The sequence below is a fragment of the Peromyscus eremicus genome, chromosome 11, assembly GCF_949786415.1.
Source record: "Peromyscus eremicus chromosome 11, PerEre_H2_v1, whole genome shotgun sequence".
Taxonomy (NCBI): domain Eukaryota; kingdom Metazoa; phylum Chordata; class Mammalia; order Rodentia; family Cricetidae; genus Peromyscus; species Peromyscus eremicus.
The window spans coordinates 25,305,491-25,317,743 of NC_081427.1; the positions used below are offsets into that span (position 1 = coordinate 25,305,491).

General features: G+C 45.5%; 1 protein-coding gene across 1 annotated transcript in view; it reads left to right on the forward strand.

The window, feature by feature from the left end:
- Window positions 1-12,253, forward strand: part of Pdzd2 (PDZ domain containing 2) — a 222,995-nt gene that overhangs the window by 119,827 nt on the left and 90,915 nt on the right. The window contains exon 2 of the mRNA XM_059276087.1: window positions 1,404-1,908. Within this exon, the coding sequence (XP_059132070.1) occupies window positions 1,404-1,908 (505 nt within the window). The remainder of the gene's footprint in view (window positions 1-1,403; window positions 1,909-12,253) is intronic.

The window sequence follows — 12,253 nt, forward strand, 5'->3', positions numbered from 1 at the left end:
TAAATGTGATGCCCTCGAAGGCAGTCCGTGTACGCTCTGAAAAGCCCAAACTAGAGCCGTTAACAAGAAAAGACCCACACATGGATGGCTGCCAGAGCTTCCTTAGCAGGCGACACACCAACGCCCCGTGTACGCTCGGCGTTCATCTGGTCTCACTTCATCTGCCCTTAAGCAGAAGTTCTTATTGTCCTGGTCATTTCCTTCTCATTCTAATATCAGAATGCGTACTTTCTCCCATCTGTTTTATCTCTGGTTTTTTTTTCAGTTTATTTTGTTTTTGATGTGTATGTGTGTTTTGTCTGTGTATGTGGACCATATACGTGTCTGGTGCCTTGAGAAGTCAGAAGAGCATTGGATTCCCTGGAGTTACAGGCGGTTGTGAGCCACAAGGCAGTACTGGGAACTGAACTCAGGTCCTCGGCAAAAAAAAAGTGCTCTTGGCCACGGAGCCGTCTCTCCTGCCAGCCCCGCTTTATCTGTTCTTTACTTTGGGAATTGTAGTGTTACTCATCAGCCACACAGAGATGGGAGTCTTGTGTAGTTCCAGTGCAAGAGATTGTCAAAGGGGTGAAGATTTTTTTTTCTGTTCAGTCTCTTCACCTGTTTAAATACGTATAAGCATGTATACCTATGGGATATAAAGTGACAAATATGTGTCCTAATGATCCGATCAAGGTAATTGACACCCATCACCTCCAGTATTGGCCATTTCTTTTGGAACATTCAGAACCCTCTCTTAGTTGTTTTGAAACATACAACTAAATGTTGTCAACCTTAGTTGCCTTATTATGCTAAGGAATACTAGAATTTACTTCTACAGGAATTTTCTTTTGATTTATTAATTTTTTTATTTTTATGTGCGTTGGTGTTTTGCATGCACGTATGTCTGTGTGATGGTGTTGGATCCCCCATAACTGGAGTTACAGACAGTTGTGAGCTGCATGTGGGTACTGGATTGAACCCAGGTCCTCTAACCCAGGCCAGTGCTCTTAACTGCTGAACCATCTCTCCAGTCCCCAAGAATTTTTTTTCATTTTTAGGGACTGGAGGTAGAGTACAGAAGTAGAGTAGATTCATTCATGAGCACTGCAGAGCAAACAACACAAGAAGAATCTTAGTTTTTTAATACTATGTTGCGATTGACTCTCATAGAAACACCCAGCTCCGGTTCTAGACTCTAGGAGAGACAAATTAGAAGTTTCTAGTCTGTGGGATCTTCTGTTTGCTCGAGGTATTGGGGATCATTTCAACATCAACAATGGGATATAGTAAAAGACAGAGCTCGCTGGGAAGCACAGTGCCTCAGTCCGTTGGCCGGGTTTCGGTCACCAGGTCCCGGCTGGGCGCTGACACTGTGTCCAGGAAGGGTTTGCAGTCTAACCGCGCATGTCTGTGTGTTGCAGTTACCTGGCTGAACAGTGCTGGAATGGCGGCTTCATCTACCTGATCATGCTGCGGCGCTTCAAGCACAAAGCCCATCTGACTTACAATGGCAACAATGGCAGCCTCAGCTCAGAACCGGGAGAGACGCCTGCCTTGGAGCTGGGTGACCAAACCTCCAAAAAGGGGAGAAGAACAAGAAAGTTTGGCGTCATTTCCAGACCCCCTATCAACAAGGCCCCCGAAGAGCCCAAGAGCAGCAGCGGCTGTGATGTGGCCGATGACCCCAGCTCTGAGTTGGAGAATGGCACAGACCCCGAACTCGGAAATGGCCATGCCTTTGAGCTAGAGAGTGGCCCGCATTCTCTCAAGGATGTGGCTGGACCCCATCTGGAGAAGTCAGACGTGGACAGGGGAGCAGAGCTCAGAATTCCAAATGCAGAAGCTCCCCTGGGGGCCAGCAATGACAAACGCCGCCTTTCAAAGGCTGGGAAGACCGACTTCCAGTCCAGCGACTCCCTGGCACGGGTAAGGCGCAGCTGGATTATAGAATCTGATTTGGTTTTCAGTTTTCTGGACATGTATACATGTGTGCATGCCTGTCTGTCTGTCCGTGTGTTGGTATATGGGTGCATGTACACATATGGTACATATGTGTGGAGGCCAGAGGACAATCAAAGGTGTTATTCCTCAGATGCCCTCCACCTTGTGTTATGAGATGAGGTCTCTCAGTAGCCTGAAACTCACCAGCCAGGTTAAGCTGAGTGGCTGGCAAGTCCCTAGAATCCACCTGACTCATTCTCTAGCACGCTACCATGTCCAGATTTTTTTTTCCACTAACAAGAGTTTTATTAAGATAAGGGAGAGAGACAGATGTGCACAGGCCTGTGGAAAAGACACGTGAGTAAAGATCTGTCCAGATTTTTTGTGTGGGTTCCGGGCATTGAATGTGTGTCCTCAAGCTATTTCTTTGGTCCTGGAATCTGAATTTTAATGTAAATACTGTTGAAGTTGCCTTTCAACTTCAAAAAAAAAAGATAGACCTAAGAGAGCCTTGCACTTCGAAACCAACAAACTCCTCGAGATGAATGACCAGAGCCTGTCCCAACAGCAGAAAAGTTCAAGTAGTTCTATCCCACTTAAGGAGCCAGTGAAGCGATCCTAAGTGGAAAATTGAAGCCTTCTGTGGTAACATTTGAGCCCTCTGAGGCCCAGATAAAGCATTGTACTGCCTGGTTATTCATCACGACTGTCACGGAGAAATTGCTACTTCAAGGCCAAAGACTCCTGGTGGCAGTTGATAAAGCAAACACCCCAGGCTCAGCGTGGCACAGGAAGGATGGCCGACACAGGGAAGCATCTGCTTTTATTTTTAACAGTTCAAAGCCGGCGCTATTTTTATGAGATCGTGTTATTACATTGGTAAATTCCAGGGACACACAGAAGCGTCTTACCGAAGTCTCATAGAAGTGCTTTTCTCTGTCACGGTTGAGAACAGTCCTTGTGGAAGTGAGAAGAGACTAGGGTGGCTGAACTTCTAGCCCAGGCTGTCTCCGCCAGCGTCCTTTCTTAAGAGTTACGTTTCTGTAGGGCAGACGTGTCTGGAACGTGAATCCTCTTGGCAGAGGGTGCTATGGAAGTGATAGCTCCCGGAGTGGGTGCAGACTAGCTGCTCTGTCTCGGAAAACACCTCAAGGGGTAAAAGGCAAAGGCGGAAAGGAGGTGTGGAAGCATCGTGTTCGGATTTGGCTGCTGAGAAAACGGTACCCTGGGAGTGAACGGGATGTCCCATCAGGCTATTTGGTGCAAAATAGTTTTTAACCAGTAATCTATAGTTTTAACCAATCCCTAGGCAGGATTCAGAAGAAATACCGCTCTCTCAACCACAGAAAGCCTTAGACAGAGGCAGCCTTCTCTGTGGATGAATGGAGGAACAGATGAGAAGAAAGGCCCTGTTCCATCTGTGCTCTCTGTTCATTTTATGGGGCTCCCCCAAGAGGTTTAAAGATTAAATGAGAATCTAATATATACCACCCAAAGACTAAGAGCGCTAAGATTCTGGCCATGCTAACTTGCTAAGCATCTTTTCCCCCATCGTGATTAGACTGTGAATTCACAAAAAGCCTAAGATGAAGACTTAGGTGCATAGTGTTGACTTCCTGGATCATTTCAAGGGTTTAGGTGCCAAAGGAGGTTGAATCCCACAAACAGTCTAAAAAAAAATGGTTTTAATATCCTAGGACATAATGGGAATAATTTCGGACTATTTGTAAAGAAGAAGAAATATGCAAAACACCAAACTTATAGAAAAGTCCCCATCCCTCACTCACTTTAATTGAAAAAGTGGAGAGATAAAATTGAATTTCTGGGTTAGACTGTGAAGACTTTTTCTGTCACAGTCCCTCTTACCTACCTTTGGAGCTCAAGGTCAAATAACCCAGAAGGTGTAAAGGTTTTAAAAATGCAAATCCTGGCCTAGTACTCTAGGGACATTTTTTAAATTACATTTTGCATGTTTTTTATTTGGGGTAGGAGCTGTGCATGTATGGCACGTGTCTCAAGGTCAGAAGACAATTTGGAGGAGTCAGTTCTCTCCTTCCGCCATGTGGTCCCAGGGATGGAACTCCGGCTGGCAGCTTAGCAGCAAGCACCTTTACCCAGGGGGCCATCATCTCTTCAGCTGTATGGGACAGTTGTTTAAAGCCACATTTTTTCTGGAAGGGGGAGATCTGTCACCTGCAATTGGCACTTTTTCTAAGGACCCATAATGCACAGACCGGTTGGCTGTGGTCGTCCCGCTTGGGTTGGAAAGTGAAAATGGACAACACACCTTCTAGAATTATGTTATTACCCACCAACCCAGAAGTTTCTTTGCTGGTGCATTTTCTCAGGATCAAGGGCTGCTGAGCTCTGCACAGCTTCCCCCACTCCACCATAGCAGCCCTTGACATAACCCTCCGTGAATGCTGACTGGGTTCTTGGACTGCTGTGAGTGGGTTTTTTAGTCTTACTCCAGCATAGTTTGAGACTAAGGTCACGCTAAAATGGAATTTCCAGAAAATAGCTATTTACCTCTTAAGTCTTTGGGGAGGGGAATTCCATTCCATTTGAATAGTAGGAGATTTGACATGTCAGTGTAATTCCGTTTCTGCTTTAATATTCCATGGAGACTTAATAAGTTACAGGAAAGGCCTACAATGCCCAGTCAGACCACTTTGTTTGGCGGGTTCTTCTTTTTTATAGACTTATTTGTTCTAAGAAAATATTACATTAAAATAAATCCCAAGTCATTGTTTCCCCACTCTGCTCTCTCTTAACAGAGTAATAGGAAATGTATTTCTTTTTAACAGTTTTTTTTGTTTGTTTTTTTTTTGTTTTTTGTTTTTTTCCAAGACAGGGTTTCTCTGTTAAACAGCCCTGGCTATCCTGGATCTCACTCTGTAGACCAGGCTGGCCTATGAACTCACAGAGATCCACCTGCCTCTGCCTCCCAAGTTCGGGGATTAAAGGCGTGTGCCACCACCACCACCACCACCACCACCACCACCACCACCACCACCACCAACACCACCACCACCAACACCACGACCACCACCAGGCCTTGTTTTGATTTTTGAAACAGGACTTCTTACACACCTCTGGATGACCTGGTACTATGTAGCTCAGGTTGTTCATGAACTCATAACAGTTCACCTGCCTCAGTTTCTCCAGTGCTGAGATTACAGGTATGAGCCACCCTGCCTGGCTGCTAATATTTTCTTTAAAAAAAAAAAAAGATATTTTAATATGTATCCATGTGAGCCTGTGTGAGTTGGTGTGCATCAGGTGTATGCAGGAGCCCGCAGAGTCCAGAAGACGGTGTTGAGATCCCCTGTGGCTGGAGTTACAGGCAGTTATGAACTGCTGTGTGGGTGCTGGGAACCCAGTGCCTTTGTAAGAGCAGTAGGCATTCTTAACTGTTCAGCCATCTCTCCAGTGACCAAATATTTTCTTTTAAAAATTGGTATGTTTATACTGGGCAGTGGTGGCGCACATCTTTAATCCCAGCACTTAGGAGGCAGAAGCAGGTGGATCTCTGAGTTTGAGGCCAGCCTGAGCCACAGAGTGAATTCCAGGACAGCCAGGGCTACACAGAGCAACCTTGTCTCATGAATAAATAAATAAATACTAAAATTGCTATATTTATGTAAAATGGTAACTCAAATAATACATATATAAGCAGATTATTCTTTTTAAAATGTAAAACTTGGACCCATCTTCTAAAACACAGGAATACTTCAGTACATAGACAAGCAATTTTAAAGATAAGTTCAGGGTAATTTTACCAAGCAAAGTCATTCAAGAAGGCAATTGCCTGTCTATTTATCTAGAATGTGTCTCTTTGTAAAATGCCAAAATGCATACAACCAGAAGCAGAGTAGTTGGAAATTCTGCCAGGCCAGCCAATGTACTTATGACTACTGTGTGAGTCTGTGGGTACAGTGATGTCTAACCCCAGTAATCATTATTTACCCCATACAGCGTCAGACCTTATCTTTTCATCTGAGTCACTGGGGACCTCAGCCAGGTACCCCAGATTTGCATCTTCAGGAAAGGGTAGGGTATCTCCCATGTGGCCACCGATTTGCACTGAAGGACAGCCTGAAGGAGATTCTCTTCTAGGTAGCCCCCAGTGTCACTGGGGAGCACACTGTCCTTTGTGGTCCTATCTCCTAAGCCCAGATCTGCATCTTCTCCTCTCTCCCTCTCCAGCCTTTGCACCAACTGCCTGCAGTATGACCCCAATGTAGATGTTTCATCTTCTGCCTAAGATTCAATGCAAGCCTTTCCTGAACCATGAGATCCACCCCAGTGTTCCAGTCTTACTTGGTCTTATCCAAGAGTGGGTGACCATCTGTTGGTCTGGGACGTCCCTGTTTGTCACTGAACACACTAGGAAAGCCCTCTTGGTAAAGTCTACTGAGATGCTGCCCTCCCTCCCTGACATCGTGTCCCTCCCTTAATTGTCAAGACCTGGCAACACTGGTTTCCTGGAAACTCTCCCAGCCTCAGCTACTTTTTATCCCCCACTGTCAGAACTCATGATTTTGGCAGGTGTAAAAAGTTGTCTCCTAACCAACACCCCTCAGCCACTCTCCTCTCAGTCATCCACTGTATCTTTGAGGGACTTTCTCAAGAGCAAATCAAGTTGCTCATTCTTACACACACATGCGCATATACACTCACACATATACTATAGTTAAGCCCTTTGGGTGAGTCCATAGTGATGTCCAAATACCTTAGTATATCATTCAAGGCTCTTATTCTCTGATCCTATACTTAGCTTTATGCCTCAGACTCCCTCGTTTTGTGTATAAATATATTTTAACTATATTTTATAATATATATAATATAGTTATATATTTATATTATTTTTATTATATGATATAACATATTATGACATATCATGTATATTATATAATATAATATGTGATGCTATATGTTGTATTATATAATACACAAAAGTATATAATATAAACATATATATTGTAACAACATATTATATATATTTACTGGATTTTTAAAAATATGGTAAAGGAGTCACATATATAGCCAACTGAAGAGGTGAGGTCCAAAGCCCCACACCCCCAACAGAAGAGTTTCTGTTCCCATGAGAGCAGATACACCTGCGTCCTGGTACATGGATGCATTCCCCAAGCCAGAGATACTTCAAGGCTCATACACAGGATCTTCACCTTGCACAGAGGCTTCATCTTGAAAGTGTGATCTTTTGTTGACTCGATCTTCCACCCCCCCCCCCCGGAGGATGGGGCGCAACTGGAAATTCCAAGCTCCTGGTGTCCTGGTTTTTCTGGGGCCAGAAGCTATCCAGGGTTTCTTGGTGCACCTTGCCACAGCTATGCTGGCTAGGATTTTCAGTGGAGGTGCTGGCTTTTTACCTTGAGCCATTGTGGATGCTGCACTCTCTGCCAGGGGTCTCTTCCTCTTTCCTCTGGCTCTTCGTTCCCACCTTCCTGGGACATCAAGCTTCCAGATGCATGCCTGCAGAGACCTCTATGGCCTTCTGGTAATCTGCTCATCAGGCCACTCCCCCCTGGGGTCCTGCATCATCCCACTGCCTGCCCATTGGTGCACGACAGCCCAGCATACTCCAGTGACCATTTAGCTTGTGGTATCTCTGTGCCCCTATTTTACTCTGAAGGACAGGGACTTATATGTTCCTTGTCACCAGTTCTAGCTCAAGGCCTTGTACCTGTGGTGATATATTGTGTCCCCCAATATATTTTGCATCCTAATAAACTTATCTGGGGTCAGAGAACAGAACAGCCATTAGATAGACATAGAGGCCAGAAAATGGTGGCACTCACACTTTTAATCCTATCACTTGGGAGGCAGAGCTACATCCCGATCTCTGTGAGTTCAAAGCCACACTGGAAGCAGCCAGGCATGGTGACTCATGCCTTTAATCCCAGCAAGTGATAGCAGAAAGGTATATAAGGCATGAAAACCAGGAACTAGAGCTGGTTAAGCTTTCAGGCTTTCAAGAAGCAGTTCAGCTGAGATCCATTTGGATAAGACCACAGGCATCCAGTCTGAGGAAACAGGATCAGCTGAGGAACTGCGAGGTGAGGAAGCTGTGGCTTGTTCTGCTTCTCTGATCTTTCAGCGTTGACCCCAATACCTGGCTCCAGGTTTGATTTTATTAATAAGAACTTTTAAGACTCATGCTTCATGTACTTGAAGTACTCTGTATATCCTTATTAATGGAGATGCCCAGGGACACCAAGACTAGATGGAACAATGAATTCCAACCCCAGTTCTTTCCACAGCTCTGTGGCCTCCAAACTTCCTTGGCTTTTCTCTGGGCTGTTTTCTTGCCTATAAACTGTGCACTGTGGTCTGATGACTGGGGACTTTAAGCCCTGACATTGTGATCACACATTTTTTATTTCTTACTGATCATCCTAGATAAAGAGAGATAAGCAAATAGTCTCAGAATAGGTTTTCAGTGAGGGCCAAGACATTTACTGCAATGAAATTCTGTTTAAATGATGTGTCTTCTCACATTTGGGGCAAAGATGCTCTTGTAAAATGCTATTTTGGCTTCCAGTGGAAATGAGGCCATTTAAATGCTGCACGGCAGCCCTCTAATGTACCACCCTGTTTTAGTAAATAAATCCCCATGCTGGCTTCAGTGAAAGTACTAAATGTGTGAACTCACATGGTAGTTGTGGTTCACAGGAAAGGCTAACACTCTGGCATTAGCACACAAGTCCGTAGCAGCCTGTTGTTCATCGTTTGGCTTTTTCTCCACAAACTCAAAGAGTATCGTTGCCCTTTAGGCCATTATAATAGAAAACTAATGCCTAAGACATCTGTCTAGACAGGACTTGCCTTGGAATTCAGTTGTCTCTACAGCTAGGTCTGTGTCCACCTGCTGATCATTGGCAAACACACTGGTCTCCCTTCTGGAAGAACCTCTAAATGTTTATCTCAGTGGTGCTCAAAAGATCCATAAATAAGATCTGTGGATAAGCACTCTATGCTGGTTAATTCCTCTCCACTTATGGACTATTGTTCTGGTCTAGTTGCTAGAGAATCCATTTGGTAAGTGAGCTAGACCAGATTCCTGTCTCAATAGTCTTGATAGCATAGAAGGGGCTATTAGCGATAAAGAAGCCTATAAAATATCAGATAATTACAAGTATCATCAGTGAACTAAACCAAGGTGAAGAGGGAGATGGCAGGGCATGTCTGTCACCTGCAGGGATAGTTGATATCAGCAAAGACAAGCTCCCTAAAGATATGGTATGTAAGCTGAGATGTGTCGTGGAAGAACAGCCCTACAGGATGGTCTCAGGAGAACCAGCAAAAGCAGCTGCAAACAGCAGGAGCAATAGGGTGTTCCAGGAATGAGAAATGACCCTAGGAGAGGCCATAAGTTGGACAGGCTAGCTTATTAAGTTGTTCTGTACCGTCCAGAGGATGATCTACGATAACCAATTTCAGTGAGTGGGTTGATAAAATATATAGCCAGCCAGAATAAAAGAGTACATAGCAAAGAAGATAAAGAGCTAACAAAACATCATTAAACCGAGTACTCAGATCATCCAGCAGAAACCAAATGGGGAAGCCCCTTTCCTTTACGGCAGCCAGCTGGAGTTCCCAATAAAGAGAATCCTTGGCACATCAGTGCCCCCACCCCCAGTGAGGCTTCCAAGAAAAAGAACAAATGGCAACAGATAGAGATAACGCCATCAAATCAGTGTCCGGCGGAAACTGGCTGGGAACATTGAGACCCTTGGAGTCCTGACTGAGCTTTCTCTCCACGGCTAAGCTTCCAATGGCTAGCCTTCCAGCTTTCCCTCCCCGCTGTAGGCATTTTTACCCCAGAGATTGACAATATTAGTGTTTTGGGGATTGATTCACCTTCTAGCTGTTCTCAAGGGTACAGAGTTTTTACTCTGGTGCAGTCCTGCGTTCCCTGTTACAGTGGTAGGGTGGCCGTCCCAGCCCCAGACAAGGTACCATGGAAGACACTTGATTCTGAAATAGGAAGGAACAAGCCCCCTTCAAGAACCAGCCCCTCAATAGACCCAAACAACCCATGACAGTTTACCAATGTAATGTGCACTACAGAAGGTCAGTGTCCACTGACGCAGAGTATTGTTCCCACCAACCTGGGCTTGTTCCCAGCCTATGGCTAGTTTAAGCCTCTGGGGGGGTATAAGCAGGGGATGTCATGACCTGTCCTTCTGAACTGTTTCCCCTGGATGTGTAATAGCAAATATTCCTATAGAATGGATTAGTAAACTAAGAGACCAGTTGGCGGGCTTTTGATCACTCAAGCCAAAGATGCTGGTGGCTTTGATAAGAGTTGGGGAAGATGAGAAGGTAAATGTGGGATCTATTTTGGAAGTAGACCCTACAGATCTCTCACGTGGTTCAGATGTGGGAAATGATGGTGGAGATCACACTTGGATCTGGAGCTGACACATCCTCTGATCTCAAGCTGATGATGCCCTTTCCTACGGAGATGGGAAATCTAGGAGTAGCGGGGAGGAGTCTGGTTTTGACCATCCTGAAGTCTGAATTAGATACCAGCGTGGAGCTGTGGGCAGGCAGCTGGAAACATTCAGTATTGTTTTGTTTAACAAAGCCTGTTTGCTTTTGACCAGTACTGACTCTAGCCTAGAAAATCAGAGATATTTTATTTTTAACTAACCATTGCTGTAACCCTGGGCAGCTAAATTTCGTAGCAACAATTGTACAGTTAAACTGATAGCATTTCCCTCTTTGACCTGTCTTCACTTAAACTCCTCCAGTAGACTGAAAAATTCCAAGCAAGGAAATGTTCATTAATTTCATTTTATAGCCCCTTATAATTTCTCCTTTTGATTGTGGGGAAGTGATCTGATTGGATAAAAGTGAAGGAGGGGCCGGGCGGTGGTGGCGCACACCTTTAATCCCAGCACTCGAGAGGCAGAGGCAGGCGGATCTCTGTGAGTTCGAGGCCAGCCTGGGCTACCAAGTGAGTTCTAGGAGAGGCGCAAAGCTACACAGAGAAACCCTGTCTCGAAACCCCCCCCCCAAAAAAAAAAAGTGAAGGAGGGAGGGGTGGAAAGATAGCTCCATTGGTAAAGTGCTTGCTGGACCACAGGGGGACTTGGGTTTGGATCCCTAGCTCCCATGTAAAGGCAGGCATTGTACAGGTCTCCAACCCAGTGCTGGTGGGGTGGGCGGTTCCTAGGGCTCACAGTTCAGCCAGTCCAGCTAAACCAGTGGCTCCAGGTTCAGTGAGACCCTATCCAAAATAAGAGATGGAAAACAGCCAAGAAGATACCCAACATTGGCCCTTTGACCTCCACATGCATGAACAATGTCCATCTCCCTCCAACATTTACATACACCACACACACACACACACACACACACACACACACACACACACACACACACAAATTGAAGAAGTCTGGTTTTTAACTAGACTAGTTGAAGTGGGGCAAGAAAAGAACAGTTGGCCTGTCTTACAGACTTTCATACATAACTTGTGAAACCATTTGTATTAGTGTGGGTGTGTAGTAGGCACATGTGTGCCACAGGATGCATGTGGAAGTCAGAGGACAGTTTCTGGGGAGGGAGTCCTTTCCTTCCCCTTTGCTTTGAGGCAGGATCTCTCATCTCTGCTCTGACGACTCCAGGATGGCTGGCACACGAGCTGCCAGCTGATTGTATTTCTGCCTCTCACCTCACCATAGGAGTGCTGGGATTACAGATGCGTGCCGCCGTGTCTGTTTTTTAACATGGATTCCTGGGATCCGAACTTGGGCTTTTGGAGCAAGTCCTTGCACCCACTGGGCCTCCCCTTGCCCTTTGGTGCATTTTCAACTAGCTGTGTGTGTTGGGTTCAGGACCTTACGGAGCATGTGATTGTTCTTCATGAAACTGCCAGAGTACACATGTAGGCCACTTTTCTACCTCTGTGGGCATGGTTTCATATGTTTGCTTTTTAAATCATGGGCCCTACTTTTTAAAGCATTTTAAAATGAGGGGGAGCAAACCGAGTTCATTATTCCAGTAGTAGACCGCATTGCTCTTTGAATGGAAAGCTACAGGTTTCCTTGGCCAGGGGAGTAGGAACAGTGTCTTACCTGCTAGAACCCTGGGGGCAGAAAGGAAGGCCACTGTTTGACTCTTCTGAGCACAGGGAGGCAGCCAAGAGAGCTGCTGGGATGCTGGCCTGGGAGACACAGCTGACCAGCATGGAAACTGAGCAGCACATCCCGAATCAGTTCCTTCCAGTGGTGTGTGCTGGGACATCAGGTCTCCCGGGTTAGAGCTATTGCCAGCTGCCTCCTTGGCAATCACTCTG